The following is a 15,810-nucleotide window of genomic DNA, read 5'->3' on the forward strand; positions in this document are numbered from 1 at the left end:
CAACCTAAGCTAAAAGGTTATGTAAGTTAATAAACCATAATAATTGACAAAAGTATTGAAATTGTGTCATAAACTTAAAAAAACGGATACAAAAAATGGACATGTTTTTTCATAAAATGTTTTTAAATACACACACAAACTGCATGTGATTATCATAAAGTGGGCATGTCTGTAAAGAGGAGACTCGTGGGTACCCATAGAACACATTTACATTCACATATTTTTCCTCACCAGAATTTAGCGCAAGTTCAGAGCGTTATTTCGCCTCCTTCACGACAAGCTAGTATGACACGGTTGGTACCGATGGATTCTTTAGGTTTTCTAGTTTCGTATGATGTCAGTATCTTAACTCTATTGTGAATTTGCGTTAACCCATTATTATCGCGTTAACTTTGACATAATAATTTAATTAAAAAGTTGAAAAGTTACCGTGAGAGGTTGTCAATGTTTTCCATAAAATAATGAAATTAGTTTGTATATATGAAGTGGGATTTCCTTTTTTATTTATTTTTCTTATTATTATTATTTATTTAGGTTGTTAGGCCAGCTGATGTATGTTGAGTGTTTGTGTTTATTAGGATGTATTCGTTTGATTTTGTATTTCACTCCATTTCAGAGTGACTTTGGTGTTTGAAGTTGATCAATAAAGAGAGATAACGGATTAACAAATCAACAAACATCTGAGAAGTCTGAGAAGACAGATTAGCGGCAGGAATCTTTGGATGGTTTTAAAAGAAATGCTAACCACTCCAGATGAATGCCATCTGATGAGTGAAAACACTGTATAATAATAATCCTTAAAAACAGTGACTCTCATACCCGCTGTCCTCTCTCATACTCTGCTATTTTCTCCATTTCTTCATTCATCTTCTCAATGTTCTGTCGCCTCTTCTCCTCCCATTCCTGTCCAGAAAACAACAACACCAACATCAACAACAACAACAACAACAACAACAACAACAACAACACAGGGCTGCATCATTAGTAACAGATCACAATTCAATAAAGTTTAGTAGCTTAGTAAAGTAGTTCATCCTCACTCACCTTGGATTTCCTGTCCGTGCCACCTGGTGTCCCACCTCCTTCTCCTCCTCCTCCTCCTCCTCGTCCTTCTCCCCCTCCTCCTCGTCCTTCTCCCCCTCCTCCTCGTCCTTCTCCTCCTCCTCCTCGTCCTTCTCCCCCTCTTCCTCTCCTTCCTCCTCTGCGTCCCGGTCCTCCTGACTCCCCAGGTTCTCCATCTCTGGGTGTCCTGGGTTCCCATTCTCTCCTCTCCTGGCGGACGCCTCCTCCTCTCTGACTTCCCCGACCCATTCGTCCAGACCCAGATCTCCTGGGGGGGCTGTGGCCGTCGCTGGGCCCTCGGTGGCCGTCGCTGGGCCCTCGGTGGCCGTCGCTGGGCCCTCGGTGGCCGTCGCTGGGCCCTCGGGGGCCGTCGTTTGACCCTCGGTGGCCGTCGTCTGGTCCTCCTCGGTGGCCATCGCTTGGCCATCGTTGGCCGTCGTTTGATCCTCGGTGGCCGTCGTCTGGTCCTCCTCGGTGGCCATCGCTTGGCCATCGTTGGCCGTCGTTTGACCCTCGGTGGCCGTCGTCTGGTCCTCCTCGGTGGCCATCGCTTGGCCATCGTTGGCCGTCGTTTGACCCTCGGTGGCCGTCGTCTGGTCCTCCTCGGTGGCCATCATTTGGCCATCTTTGGCCGTCGTTTGGCCCTCGGTGGCCATCGCTCTCCTCTGATGTCTTCCGGCCGCGAGGCGTTCCAGGTTTCCAGTCGTTCACGACTCTCTTGTCCTGGAAGAAGTAATTACAGTATGAACAAATCTAGCAGCCATTTTAACCCCTCTACTTTTAATTTAAACACTCAATCTCCTCAATCTGAAGAACTGGTGCCATATAAAACGTACAAAAGCGTAATCAGGGCTATGGATTATGCAAAACTACAACACGATGAAGTCGGAGGGAGAGAGGCTGGAGGGTGATGAACAAGAGAGGGGGTTTTCAAGGAGCTCTTTAAGCTCAGGGATCAGGACTCTGTTTAACAGACTAATGAACCACATTTGACCTTTTGACTTTTAAATATCCATTCAGACGTGCACACGTGGAGCAGATGACACCATGTTGCCCTTCAGACCAGTCTTTGTCTTGTAACCTTTGCAGGTTTCATTAATCTCGCAGCAAACAACTATTTGCTCAGCCGTCGCCATGTTGAGAGCTGTGTGGAGACAATCCCTCAATAATAGATTCGCTCTAAATTTGAAATGAATAAAAAAAAAGGTTTACCCTTGAATTGTAATTCCTGATAATCTTGAAGAATTTTTAACATGAATCTAATTTACAAACTTGAATACAGCATCCAACTTATTTGTTATATCCCTCCCCCCTTTTTTTTTTTTTCTATAATATCTAATGCTGATGTTTTGTTTTGTGTACATCTTGTTTTGTCTCTTTGTTCCTTTCTAAGCTCATTACTTAAAAGTTTGTTTACAAACTTTTGTAAGTATGAGCTGTAAATTGCATTTATGAAAACAATGTTGAAACAATAAAGTATAAAAAATAAATAAAAAAGATTTTCTTACCAAGTTACTGGTGAACTATTTATTATTTTAATAACAACTAACAATTCACTGAATTCATATCTATGTATTTGTCACATTTTGTTTTACAAAGTTGGGAAAGCATGGTGTTGCCTCACACATAACAGAATGATCTCAGTCACTTCCACACAGTGAGGCATACAGCTTATTGATTAAACACCGATATCGGATCAGTACTCGGTATCGGCCGATACCCAAAGCCCAGGTATCGCTATCAGGATCGGGATTGAAAAAGTCGGATTGGTGCATCCCCAAATTTAGCACCTTTAAGGGCAGTGCATCAAATGTGAAGGTCTGTACACTTTATGTTCAAAACCTGCGACTATCAGCACATTATTCTATCATAATTATTTATCATTTGACATTTCAGTTTTCAGAAAATTTCAATTTCAGAAATTGCAGCATACGGGTCGTGAAGCCAACATCACTCCAGTCGCTTTCCCTTTTTCCACTTTAAAGAAAGACATTAGCTCAGAACGTGATCTGTATGTGTTCATACGGAGCTGCTGGAACACTGTAATGCATTTACATATTTTGCAGTAAATGATAACAGATGTAACAAACTGAACATAAAGAGTTGGATAAACCGATTACAGAGCTTGTTTTCCAGGACGTGTGTGTACTTTGCTATGTTGACTGCTCTGCCCCAGAAACTGCTGTTACAACATTATGTTTGCTAGAACAGGTGCAATCATCTCCGCTCCGTTTTAAGACAGAAATGTTTGTCAAATCAAATCAAGGATAAGCAGAGCGAGATGGATGGCAAACCAACACGGGAGCACACACTAAACAGATGCTTACTTTTAGTATTTTTAGCCTGTGTCATGTTTTAATTTTGTACAGCTTGATTGTTTTTCAGGCCATTTTTCCAGACTGTATTTTGTCTACCTACAGTATAGAAGTAGTAGTTATGCTAATAATACAGCTGGTTTTATTGGGCCATTACAAGCAACATGGCAAACTATTCAGCAGGATTAATTTATAGCAAGATGTGTATTAAAAAATACTGGATTAATCACTGATTAATACTGATTCATTCACTCAACATCCAGAACTACTACATTAAATAACACAATGTACATATACAGTGATAGAACTGCACATTTTTATCTGTTCGAAATGTACCTTAAACAGATAAAAAAATGTGTGATGAATCACGATTAACTATGGACATTCATGCAATTAAATATTTTAATCGATTGACTGCCCAAATATTAATGAAAATATATCTATCACAAATAATGTGTAACAACATCAGAGGACTGATGCAGGGCATGATGGGTAGACTGGCAGGCGTGCGGGTGGTAAACTGATAAACACAGTAATGGGAATCTGTCAGTTTGTAAACTGCGTCATCTGTCTGCAGGATCATCATCATGAACCAGATAAAGAGGTTATCTTTTCTACAGCTAACAAAACAAATCCACATGATGGAAAGACGCGTCACGGCGCTCTTCTAACTGGTATTCACTGTGTCATATTACAGCTTTAAGGGATGATTGTATGGAAGACGGAAGCTGCCAAAAATCAAAGACGATGAATAAATAAATATGCCACATCTTTCAAAAAATGTAGGCATTAATTAATTGATAAAATGTGTACGTGTGTTAATAATGTATAAATACATTTTAAAATAAATTTTAAATAAATAACAAATATATAAATACATTTAAATGTCAATGAAAATAAATAAATAAATAAAACATAAAATAGAAGAGTAGATAGGGGAATTAATACAAAGGTAAATAAATAAAGACAGAAATATCAATTTATGTTAATTTTATCAATTAATTAATGCCTACATGTTTCTTTAATATTATTTTTGTTAAATTTAATATTTATTTATTTATCGAGTCATGTATTTATTATTTATTCATTTTTGATTTTGACAGGTTCCGTCCTCCATATGAATGTGACGTCTGCGTGATTATGATTAAAAAAGATCCACATCATGTCTTACCCCTGCCACCTTAGAAAGGTCCACTGTAACGGTGAAGTTTTCCTTCTCCGTCTTCCTCCTGTCCGTCTCCGGCTCATGGGGGCGGGGTTTGCGAGGTGTTGTCACGGCGATGCCCTCCTGCTCTGCCTTCTTCTTGTCTTCCTCAATTTCCTGTTAAGATCGAGTGACGGAATGAGTGAGATGAGACTTGACCCGTGTCCCAAATCTAAACTCCAGACTTATTCTGAGCAGGTTTTGAGTTAAGTAGTCTGTTCAAACTCCAGAAACAAAAGAAACACTTCTGATTTCTATTTAAGTTTAATTGGCAATGTCACTTTAAAGTCAGAGTTTGACTGACAGGAATACACTCTCATATTATAGAGTTTCCAGTTAGTAATTATATCGGAGTGGGTGTGTACTGAAAAAATCCTTCCATGGTGAAAAAATAAGACCTCTAATAACTGTTTATATATTATAAAGTATTTTCTTGAAGGACATTCTGTTGCTTCCATATAATTGGACTTCCATTAAATTCATGCACATATGTGCATTATGGTTTGTAGATTGTAGGTCGATCAGTTCTAAAACGTCAGTGATAATATCCTCAGTTATCTTTTGGTGTCCTGCAGTAGTATCACTAACTTGATGGTACGTTTTGTGTGTGTTTGTGTGTAAAAGTGCTCCGTACCTGATACCTCTTGACTAGAGCTTCATTCTTCTTCCTCAGAGCTTCGATTCGTTTGTCCAACTCTGCATCCTTCTCCTCTTTGGTCTTGAGATCCACCGCTGTAGACTGGCACAGAGAGGAGGAGGAGTGGGAGGAGGAGGAGGAGGGTTACATATTCATATTTAATAAACATAGCTGAGTTTAACTTTGGCATCTTCCTGCCAGTATGAACCCAGACTTCACCCGCGCCTACAATATTTACATCCTCCGTCTTTAGTTTTTCTCTCTCTTACTCACCATAGTTGCCTCTGACTTGTCTTCAGGTGGCTGACTGCTTGTTCCTCCTGTGGGGAGGAAGATGAAGAGGATGAAGAGGATGCTGCAGTGCAAACCATTCAAGGATAAGTCCATTAGTTAACTTGCACCTTTTAAAGCCCCCCTGCTCCACTCAAAACTGTGTTTTGCTTATTACTTCACTTGGATGTTTGACGTTCTCTGTGCAGTGTCTGAAGGGGGAAAGTTGATCTGAGCTCACCTTAAATCTGTAATTTAGTGGCATTACGACTAGTTTTAAAGACAATCAAGTGTGATGTGGAAACTTGAAGCCTCCAGTGCATGTACACAGACAATTAACTTTTCAGTGTAATGGGAAACCTCTCGTATTCAGTAGTTAGGGTAGTAGTAGGAGGCTAAATAACCAAAGCTCCAAAGTTACGCTAAATCTTGGCGAGGAAAAACTGGCATGGCCATTTTCAAAGGGGTCCCTTGACCTCTGACCTCAAGATATGTGAATGAAAATGGGTTCTATGGGTACCCACGAGTCTCCCCTTTACAGACATGCTCACTTTATGCTACTTCCATGCAGCTTTGAGCAAAAACCATGCAGTTTTTTGCATGCACATATCGCAATTTATTACACGGCTTTGTTGTTGGTCAATCAGGGCGTTCTACGGTCTGTTATTTCTTTATAGCAGACCGTAGCTGATGTCTGACTCTGGAGGACCATTTTTGTGTCAAATTGTTTATTTCTTAAGTAAGTAGCCGTTTAATAAGCGGGATAATGTACAGCTAACTGGTCATTATTGTGAAATAAACCCCTTCAGGGCGATGCAAGACCCCTCTGCTCTGTCAGGGTTTCTTTCACAGCAATGACCGTCTCGCTGTATGTTATCCCTTAAATATTGAATCATTACCTCTGTATCGTGATATGTATCCTATCGCCAGATTCTTGCCAATAATACACAGCCCTATATTTTACTTATTAATTTAGCACCTGTGTTGTGGTTATTTGTTGGCTGAAGTTGTTTTGTTGGATGTTTTTCCTGTCTTTTAAAGCTGAAGTAGGCGAGATTGGAAAAATATATTAAAAAAAAGTTATTTTTATAAAACAGTCGCTATATCATGAAAGTAGTACATGAACAGGTAACCTGAAAAAAAGACTATTACGACTTTTTTTTCTCATAAAGTTATGACTTTATTCTCGTAATATCGTGATTTTATTCTCGTAATATAATTACTTTATTCCCGTAATATTACAACCTTTTTTTCTCGTAATATTACTTTTTTTCTCGTAATATTACAACTTTTATTCTCGTAATATTACGACTTTATTCTCGTAATATTACAACTTTTATTCTCGTAATATTACAACTTTTTTCTCGTAATATTACGACTTATTTTCTCGTAATATTACGACTTTATTCTCGTAATATTACAACTTTTTTCTCGTAATATTACAACTTTATTTCTCATAAATATTACAACTTTTTTTCTCATAATATTGTGACTTTATTCTGTAAATCTCAGATGTTTTTTCCCTCAGTGTGGCCCTGACACTCTGTAGTACATTGTCTCTTTGGCCCTCACTGCATTAGACTTACATACTATATACTTAGACTATAAACTGTGTTACCTTCATCACATTTTTTGCCTAAAATGTCCCTATTGCTAGTAAAGGTCGCTGACCCCTGTTCTAGATAATCACAGGTGAGGTGAGGTTGCAGCCAGGTGAGTGTCTGTGTCTGTGATGAACACAAGGAATGAATAAATCCTTCATCTAAAGCTTGTGTTAAGCTTATTAGTGCTGCAGCAGAGAGAATATAAGTTACCTGAGTCACACCAGGTAACCCTGACACACGACACACAGACATTAACCCTCACTGTGCTCCTATAATCAGGTACATTGATCTAGTTTACCTGCTGGAGAAGTAACGTAACGTGAGCTCACTGAGCCACGATACAAAGCACCACGATGTTAAACTCCTCACAACCACCGAAACCACCCACACACGACAACAACAGCGTTATAAACAGTCAGAGGGCGTTTTAAGCGACACTTTGTGACCATTACCTGTCTCAGGTGGGAGTTGTAACGGCTGTAAGGAGCTGTGTTTGGGCTCGTTGCTCTTTGCCAATTCCTGCGCCTCAATGTGCCCTCATTAATTCAGCTTCCTGTTAGCTGCTGGCTAACTTCCTGCCAAATAAAGACCCCCGTGTCGTTGGTTTTAAAGAGACAGTAACCTGATAAACTTGGAGTTGTTATTATTTTACTAATGCAACGAAAAGTTGTGATTTCACGACTATTGATTATGACTATTGTATGTTTTTGGTCAACAACGACGTAGATAATCGAAGCTATTTTACATTAAACCAGGGGTCCGCAACCTTTACTATCTAGAGAGCCATTTTAGGCAAAACATGTGAGCATTGTGATGAAGGAAACACAGTTTATAGTCTAAGTATATAGTATATAAGTCTAATGCAGTGAGGGCCAAAGAGACAATGTACTACAGAGTATTAAGGCCACACTGAGGGAAAAAATATCTGAGATTTACAGAATAAAGTCATAATATTATGAGAATAAAAGTTTAATATTACGAGAATAAAGTCATAATATTATGAGAATAAAGTCATAACTTTACGAGAATAAAGTCGTAATATTATGAAAATAAAGTTGTAATATTATGAGAATAAACTCATAATATTACGAGAACAAAGACGTAATATTACAAGAATAAAGTTGTAATATTACGAGAAAAAAGTCATAATATTATGAGAATAAAGTCGTAATATTACGAGAATAAAGTCATAATATTACGAGAATTAAGTCATAATATTACTAGAATAATGTCGTAATATAACGAGAAAAAAGTCGTAATATTACGAGAATAAAGTAATAATATTATGAGAATAAAATCATAACATTATGAGAAAAAAAGTTGTAATATTACGAGAATAAAGTCATAATATTATGAGAATAAAGTCATAACTTTACAAGAAAAAAAGCCATAATATTACGAGAATAAAGTCGTAATATTACGAGAATAAAGTCGTAATATAACGAGAATAAAGTTGTAATATTACGAGAATTAAGTTAGAAGTTTACGAGAATAAAGTCATAACTTTATGAGAAAAAAAGAAAATAACATGTAAAATTACTACTTTATATTATGACTTTATTCTCATAATACTCAGACTTTTTTTCTCGTAAACCTATGACTTTATTTTCGTAGTATTATGACTTTTTCTCGTAGTATTATGACTTTTTCTCGTAGTATTATGACTTTTTCTCGTAATATTATGACTTTTTATTCTCGAAATGTCCTATTTTTTCCCCCTCAACGTGGCCCTAATACTCTGTCTTACTGTCGTACCGTAGACCTACAACAATGATAAATAAAAATGAAAATGTAAACAAAAAAAAATATTAATTTCCACTAATTTTCTTAAAAATCCACAGGGAGCCACTGGAGAGGAGCTAAAGAGCCACATGTGGCTCCGGAGCCGCAGGTTGCTGACCCCTGTCCTACGCAAAACTTTACAGTGAGTGTAGTTCCTGAATTGTCCACACGATGGCGTCAGCGGCCAGCGGATTAACTTGACCTGATTATCAGGTCAAATATCCTGCCGCCCAAACTCTTAAAGGTAAACACACAACTAGAGCCATGCCTATACATGTACTTACTGCAATTGCTGTACAACTGTCGACCACAAATATGTTTTATCTTTATTTTATATTTTATATGTGTCTCTCAAGCCTATATTTTAACTTTTGCACTATAAATATGTCATTAAATATAGCAATTGTAATGTAATGTAGCCATTAAGTGATAAAATGTGACATATATGTATTTTTCTGTTTTAATTTGCTTCTTTATTTATTTACCTCTGTATTAATTCCCTTATCTATTTACAATTCTGTTTAATTTTCTCTTTTAATTATTTATGTATTCATTTTTAATTTATTTTTTAATTTATTTTTGCATTTATTCTTATTTTTTTATTTTTTGCATTTATTTATTTTATATTTATTTTTAAATGTATGTATGTATTTATGTATTTATGCATGTATTTATTTATTTATGCGCAATTTTCCTTTTGCATTTCACCCCTTTTTTATTTGTGTATTCTTTTCTTTACACCAGGTCCGTTCTCTCCATCATAGGACTCGGTGCCGTCCTCCACAGGCAATACTTTCCATCATTTTGAATTCAGGACTTGTACTCTATACTGTAATATCCTCCCAATATGCACAAACATGAAGATCTTAACTGGATTATAATACACAAAGTACTTGGATCAACCACCTTTACTATGACTAAGCATATTTCAACACCTCTCTCACCTTTCAATAGGATGACGCACCTGTTTTGAACAGTTGAGTCTGGACAGAATAACACACAGGTGCAGAGATAAGACACAACTGACATATAGATAATAGTGATCAACTGGCCTTCCTTTCTCTGCCTCTCCAGGGGATCATTGAGATGTTCATATGTTACAGTATTTCTGCCTCTACAGCTTTAAAATACCACCTCGTTTTCCCTTTCACTCAGCCTATCAACCTGTCCTGTGACCCACTTTCAGTCAAAACAAAACAAACAGCTACGGCGTTGTGAGGCAGATCACTGAGTGATGACCACGCAGGATTTGTTAATCACTTGATAAGATCGTGCAACCTGAGCTGTGCCATCATATCACCTGCAGACATACAGAAGAGGCCTGCTGCCAAGGTAAAGGTCACAACAGACCGCAGCATCGGTTACACTGATAAGACTGCTCTAATGTCACAGAGAGAACCGGGGTTCCCTCTAATCATCATGTAATGAAATTCAACACAGCTTAACATAATGTGAGCAATAATTATAACATGTCGACAACAAGCAGCAATCTCCCGTGACGTGAAAAAGTTTGATGCAATACAAACATGTAACGTTAAATGACCCGATATACAATGTGACTTCACATGACATAATGCAACATATGAGAATGTGATGCCACTCACTGTAACCCAATGTGTCGTAACATAAAATGACATGACATTATGTGACATCACATGACAAACTTAATAGGGTTTTTTTTTTTTATTTACCAGAAGACATTTTGACACGTCACAGTAGGAAAACCAAAGGTGTGAATCATGGCTGAATTCCATTTAGCTGCTTCAGTTGTATTACAGCCTGGTCCTACGATAAGTATGGAAGACGGAACCTGTCAAAATAATAAATAAATAAATAAATAAATAAATAAATAAATAAATAAATAAATAAATAAATAAATAAATATTGCAAGAATTATATTAAAAATAAATGTAGCCATTAATTAATTGACCAAATGTGGCATAAATTGATATTGCTGTTTTAATATGCTTCTTTATTTATTGATCTTTGTATCAATTCCCTTATTTATTTACTTTTTTTTTATTTTTCCCTTTTATTTATTTATTTATTTTTATTCATTTTTAAATGTAAGTTTTTTTGCATGTTTTTGCATTTATTTTTATTTATTTCTGCATTTATCCATCCATCTGCAACCGCTTATCCCGTTAGGGGTCGCGGGGGGGCTGGAGCCGATCCCAGCCGACATTGGGCGAAGGCAGGGTACACCCTGGACAGGTCGCCAGTCCATCGCAGGGCTGACACATAGAGACAGACAACCATTCACGCTCACATTCAGTGTCATCATATTTGAGCATCTGTATATTGATATACGTATATGTTCTGCACGTCCCGGCTGACAATATGTTTACTGTGAGGAAAACCCTGTATCCACGTTCACCACAGATGCATCATGTGTCTTGAAGTTGATGTGACATACCTTAACCTAAACACACAATAACAAAATAACATGATGTTATGTTGTGTTAGGGTCATAATGTTCCATATTATCATGTGTTGTCATGTTATCATGTCTTTACACATCACCTCATGTTATGTTAAGTGACCTCACATGACATTTCATCGCATGACCTTAAATGACATATTGGATTACATAATACAGCATAAGGCTATGTCATGTAATGATGAATCTCTCCATGTTACATAAATGTAATGAGCTCATCCCTGTATAATTTTTTCACACTTATTATATTAATCATGTAAACACACATTTGAGGGCACATGTCAAAGTCTCAGTTAACAAACAATCGGATCAGCTTGTTAAAAAACAAATTACTAAAGCACCCGTGTTGTTGGGCTCCTCATTTATTAATTGTGAATCCACGTACGTTGCATTAATCATGGTGTAATTATCTGGTCTGAAGTGGCGGCCCGGTGCAGAGTGGTGGATCCCCTTTCACGTGCAGCCTGGATGCAGAAGGGGGACTCAGCGATGAGCTCATTGTTGTGAAAGCCAAACAGCAGCCTCCCTGGGGGTTAACGTGAGAACCCTGGAGGCTCCGATCACGGAGAGAGGAAAGTGACAATGGGTTCTCTTGTTGACATAAACAACCAGCACTCGGGGGTTTACACAGCAGAGACTGCATGGAGCTCACAGCTGAAGTCACGAACTCTCCTCTTTGGGAAATACCTGCAGTCTGCCTCTGTCCTACTTTACTCTTCCTCCAGTTGTTACATCTAGAGTGAAGATACCGGCATCATATGAAACAAGAAAACCTAAAGAATCCATCGGTACCAACCATGTCATACTAGCTTGTCAAGAAAGAGGTTAAATAATGCTCCAAACTTGTACAAAATTTTAGCGAGGAAAAACTGTCATGGCCATTTTCAAAGGGGTTCCTTGACCTCTGACCTCCAGATATGTGAATGAAAATGGGTTCTATGGGTACCCACGAGTCTCCCCTTTACAGACATGCCCACTTTATGATAATCACATGCAGTTTTTTGCATGCAGTACAAATATGTTGTTTTTGCCTATTCTATAATGGTGTATCTGAATATTTCTGCATACTGGGGTCCCTAAACAGTCTTGAATTACATAAACTGGGTATCACTGACTCTTGTGGATCAAATGAGCCCAACTGTATTCATGTGTGATGATGTTAGTCCCCATAGGAGACATTTCATCGTAGTGAGACCATTTTTTCAAAACTTGACCTCACTGTATAAAATGACCTGTGGTGACCTCTAGGATAATCACAGCCTCATGAAACTTTACAGCCACAAACTAGAGACCTAGAGCATTCAGAGGATGGATGGCTTTCCTAGCTAGATTGACAATAACGGGGTTTCTGATGAGTTTACACAACAGAAGTGCTCGCCATCCAATCGCCAAAAAATGCAATTCTTGCAGAAATCTCTAAAATGTCAAAAGTTTTTGACACTAAATCACACCACGGCTTTTTCTATGGTGTTCCAGAAGGTCTTAGTGTGTGAATGTGGTATTTTGGAGGGATTATTGATCATTTTTAACCATTCTTGAGTGGTAAAAAATGGTTCAATTTAGCACCAAATCTGTGTAACAAATGGTCCATCATATACTTCTATCATAATGTTCTAAACCCTTATACACTTTCACAATTTATTTCAATTGTTTAATTAATGTTTATTTCTGATTTATGACTAGAACAACTTGACACACAGTGCTGAGCTGCATCTCAAATTAATCTTCAGGTTTCCAGCTTTCAGATGACGTACACCACTTCTATGTGACATCTACTGTTTACCTGCTATCTCCCCATAAAGACCCCCTGTACTCCTAAAAAAGACAGAAACGGCTCTATTGTGGGTCTCAGAGGGTTAAGAGAATACAGAACATACAGAAACATTTCTAGTCCTACTTATGTGTATAGTGAACACGTACAGATATTTATACTTTTAACTTATTACTTCTCTTTTCTCCCTGTTGATGAAATTACCTTTTAGTGTTTATTGTACTGCCTTGTAATTGTTTAGCGTGGGCTCCTAACTATGTATTTGTTTTAACTGCTAAAAGGAATACAGACCAATTTCTTTGTATTTTTAGATTATCATCTTTAAACTGGCTTATTTTTTGACATACTTTTAACTGACATCATATCAGTAAACATCAGCAACACATATTGAGATATATTTGTGAATATTTCTCTATTGAAATGACCAAAACCTTCGTGGTGTTGCAGGAGAAATGAAGCCGTGTGTGAACAGACACGATGTGCTGCAGATGCACATTCCTCCACACTGTGTTGACTCGACTTATCACAACAGGGATTTGTTGGGCTGTCAAGAGACTGAGCGGGGCACACACACACACACACACACACACACATACACACACGTACACACACACACACACGCACACACACGCACACACACACACTCTCCAGGTCCATCTGTCCAGCTCTGTTTGAAGGATGAGGTAATGGTGTAGCTCTGAGATGGTGGAGGTGGAGTCGGTCACAGAGAAACGTTATAGCTGTAGTATTGAGTTTATTATTATTTTGGTTGCCAACACAAAGCATCTCTATCGTCCCATCAGCACTCTGCTAACATTACAACGTGCATCTGATATCCAGTGAGCTCTGGGCTCGGATAGCTTCACCTTTACCTGTTAACAGGCAACTCTGAGCATCCTCACATCACCTTGTCTCTCCTGCCTCCTGCGGTGGCTCTTTAGCGGATGATTATCACAACAACAGCAGGAGCTAATTTGTGACCTGCAGGTGAGAAAGGAGAGGGAGGGGGATGATGATGATAAACAAAAGAATACTGCAAAGAAAGGAGCGATTCAGGGGGAATTGAGGACATGTGATGAAACCAAACTGTGTGTGTTTGAAGATTTGAAGATAAAAGGAAGGAGAATGACTAAAGGAGACAGTAACAGAAAGAAAAAGGGCAAGATGGCTGGAAGAACACAAAGAAGGAAGATGAAGATAAAGGATAGAAAGGAAGTTCAATCACTGGTTGTGGTTCTTCACACCATCATATTTAATTGGGAGGTATTTGCAACCCGTTCTCTCTCCCAACTCGTCAAATACCGCCGCTTGGTCAGTAAAGGATTAAAAAGAGACATTAAATGACTAAAAGTAGATGCAAAACAACTAAAAAGAGACATAAAATAACAAAAAAAAGACATTGAATGATTAAAAAGAGATTCAAAACAACTAAAAAGAGATGCAAAATAACTAAAAAATACATTAAATTAATAAAAAGAGACATTAAAATACTACAAATAGATGCAAAATTACTAAAAATAGATGCAAAACAAATAAAAAGAGACATTAAAAACAAGAAAGACATTAAATGAATAAAAAGAGATATTAATTGACTAAAAAGAGACATTAAATGACTAAAAATAGATTCAAAACAACTAAAAAGAGATGCTAAATAACTAAAAAAAACATTAACTTAATAAAAAAGAGACATTAAATGACTAAAAAGAGATGCAGAACAACTAAAAATAGACATTAAATTACTAAAGAAAGACATTAAATTAATGAAAAAAGAGACATTAAACTAAAAAGGCGTTAAACGCCTAAAGAGAAATTAGATTACTATAAAGAGACACTAAATTAATAAAAAGAGACAATGAATGACTAAAAAGCTGCTTTGATTTCAGCTTCGAGGTATCGTGCGTACTGCTCACCGTCACCCTCACCAGAACACCTGAATATAACAGAACCATCGTTGGTGTTATTAGCGACACCTGCTTCTCTTACAATGACAAGTTGAAGTGTGAAAAAGGCCCATTGGGGCGACAGAAGCTCCGTCTGCAGGGACTTAAAAGAATTAGGTGTCTGCCCCCGCACCGTTCAAATGTTTCTTATCCGGCGGCCACCGAGGAGGAGGAGGAGGAGGAGCAGGAGCAGGAGGAGGAGGAGGAGGAGGAGGAGGAGGAGGCTGACATGTGGAGGAGTTGATGGGTGAAACCGATGATGTCATTGTAGCAACCCAAACACAGGCTCAGCTTTCAGTCGTGGGGACACATGCTGAGGCCTTCTGTTGTGGTTACCGCGGGACAAATATCAGACACACACACCTGACGGGGATTTCTCTCACCTGTCTGTCCTTTAAGGTTCTCATCATGTTGTCCACCTGCTACCACATTACTTAATCAGAGAGAGAGAGAAGGTTGAAGCGCTGTCACATGATTGAAACTATAAAGCCAGTGAGGCAGGATCCATGTCAAGAGATTTCCACTGTTAGTGGGTGGAAACATCTTATTTTATCCCCAAAAATGTCAACTTTTAAGGAACTAAGAAAAACAAAGTTTGAAGCCGAACAACCCACACGTTTTCAGTTTCATTAATTAGTTTTGATTTCTAATTATTTTCACAGTCTGACACTTCAACAGTTTCACAACAAACTGAGACTTTCTTGACCTGCAAAATTATGTTTTAAATTGACAAACATCATATGTCTCTCGCCGTTGACCACCGTTCATGTTTTTTCCGAAATAAG

The 15,810-nt window shown here is 37.9% G+C and overlaps 1 protein-coding gene across 4 annotated transcripts in view; it reads right to left on the minus strand.

Moving 5' to 3' along the window:
* ccdc9 (coiled-coil domain containing 9) overlaps window positions 1-7,653 on the minus strand; it is a 28,001-nt gene extending 20,348 nt beyond the window's left edge. For all 4 annotated transcript variants that reach the window (XM_037775174.1, XM_037775175.1, XM_037775173.1 and 1 more), the window contains exons 1-6: window positions 7,545-7,653; window positions 5,492-5,538; window positions 5,216-5,320; window positions 4,549-4,698; window positions 1,045-1,785; window positions 820-903 (exon numbers count right to left, since the gene is read on the minus strand). In XM_037775174.1, the coding sequence (XP_037631102.1) occupies window positions 820-903; window positions 1,045-1,785; window positions 4,549-4,698; window positions 5,216-5,320; window positions 5,492-5,494 (1,083 nt within the window). In that variant the 5' untranslated portion in view covers window positions 5,495-5,538; window positions 7,545-7,653. The remainder of the gene's footprint in view (window positions 1-819; window positions 904-1,044; window positions 1,786-4,548; window positions 4,699-5,215; window positions 5,321-5,491; window positions 5,539-7,544) is intronic.
* Between the last annotated feature and the right edge of the window lie 8,157 nt (window positions 7,654-15,810).

This window comes from Sebastes umbrosus, chromosome 7 (assembly GCF_015220745.1).
Source record: "Sebastes umbrosus isolate fSebUmb1 chromosome 7, fSebUmb1.pri, whole genome shotgun sequence".
NCBI classification, from domain to species: Eukaryota; Metazoa; Chordata; class Actinopteri; order Perciformes; family Sebastidae; genus Sebastes; species Sebastes umbrosus.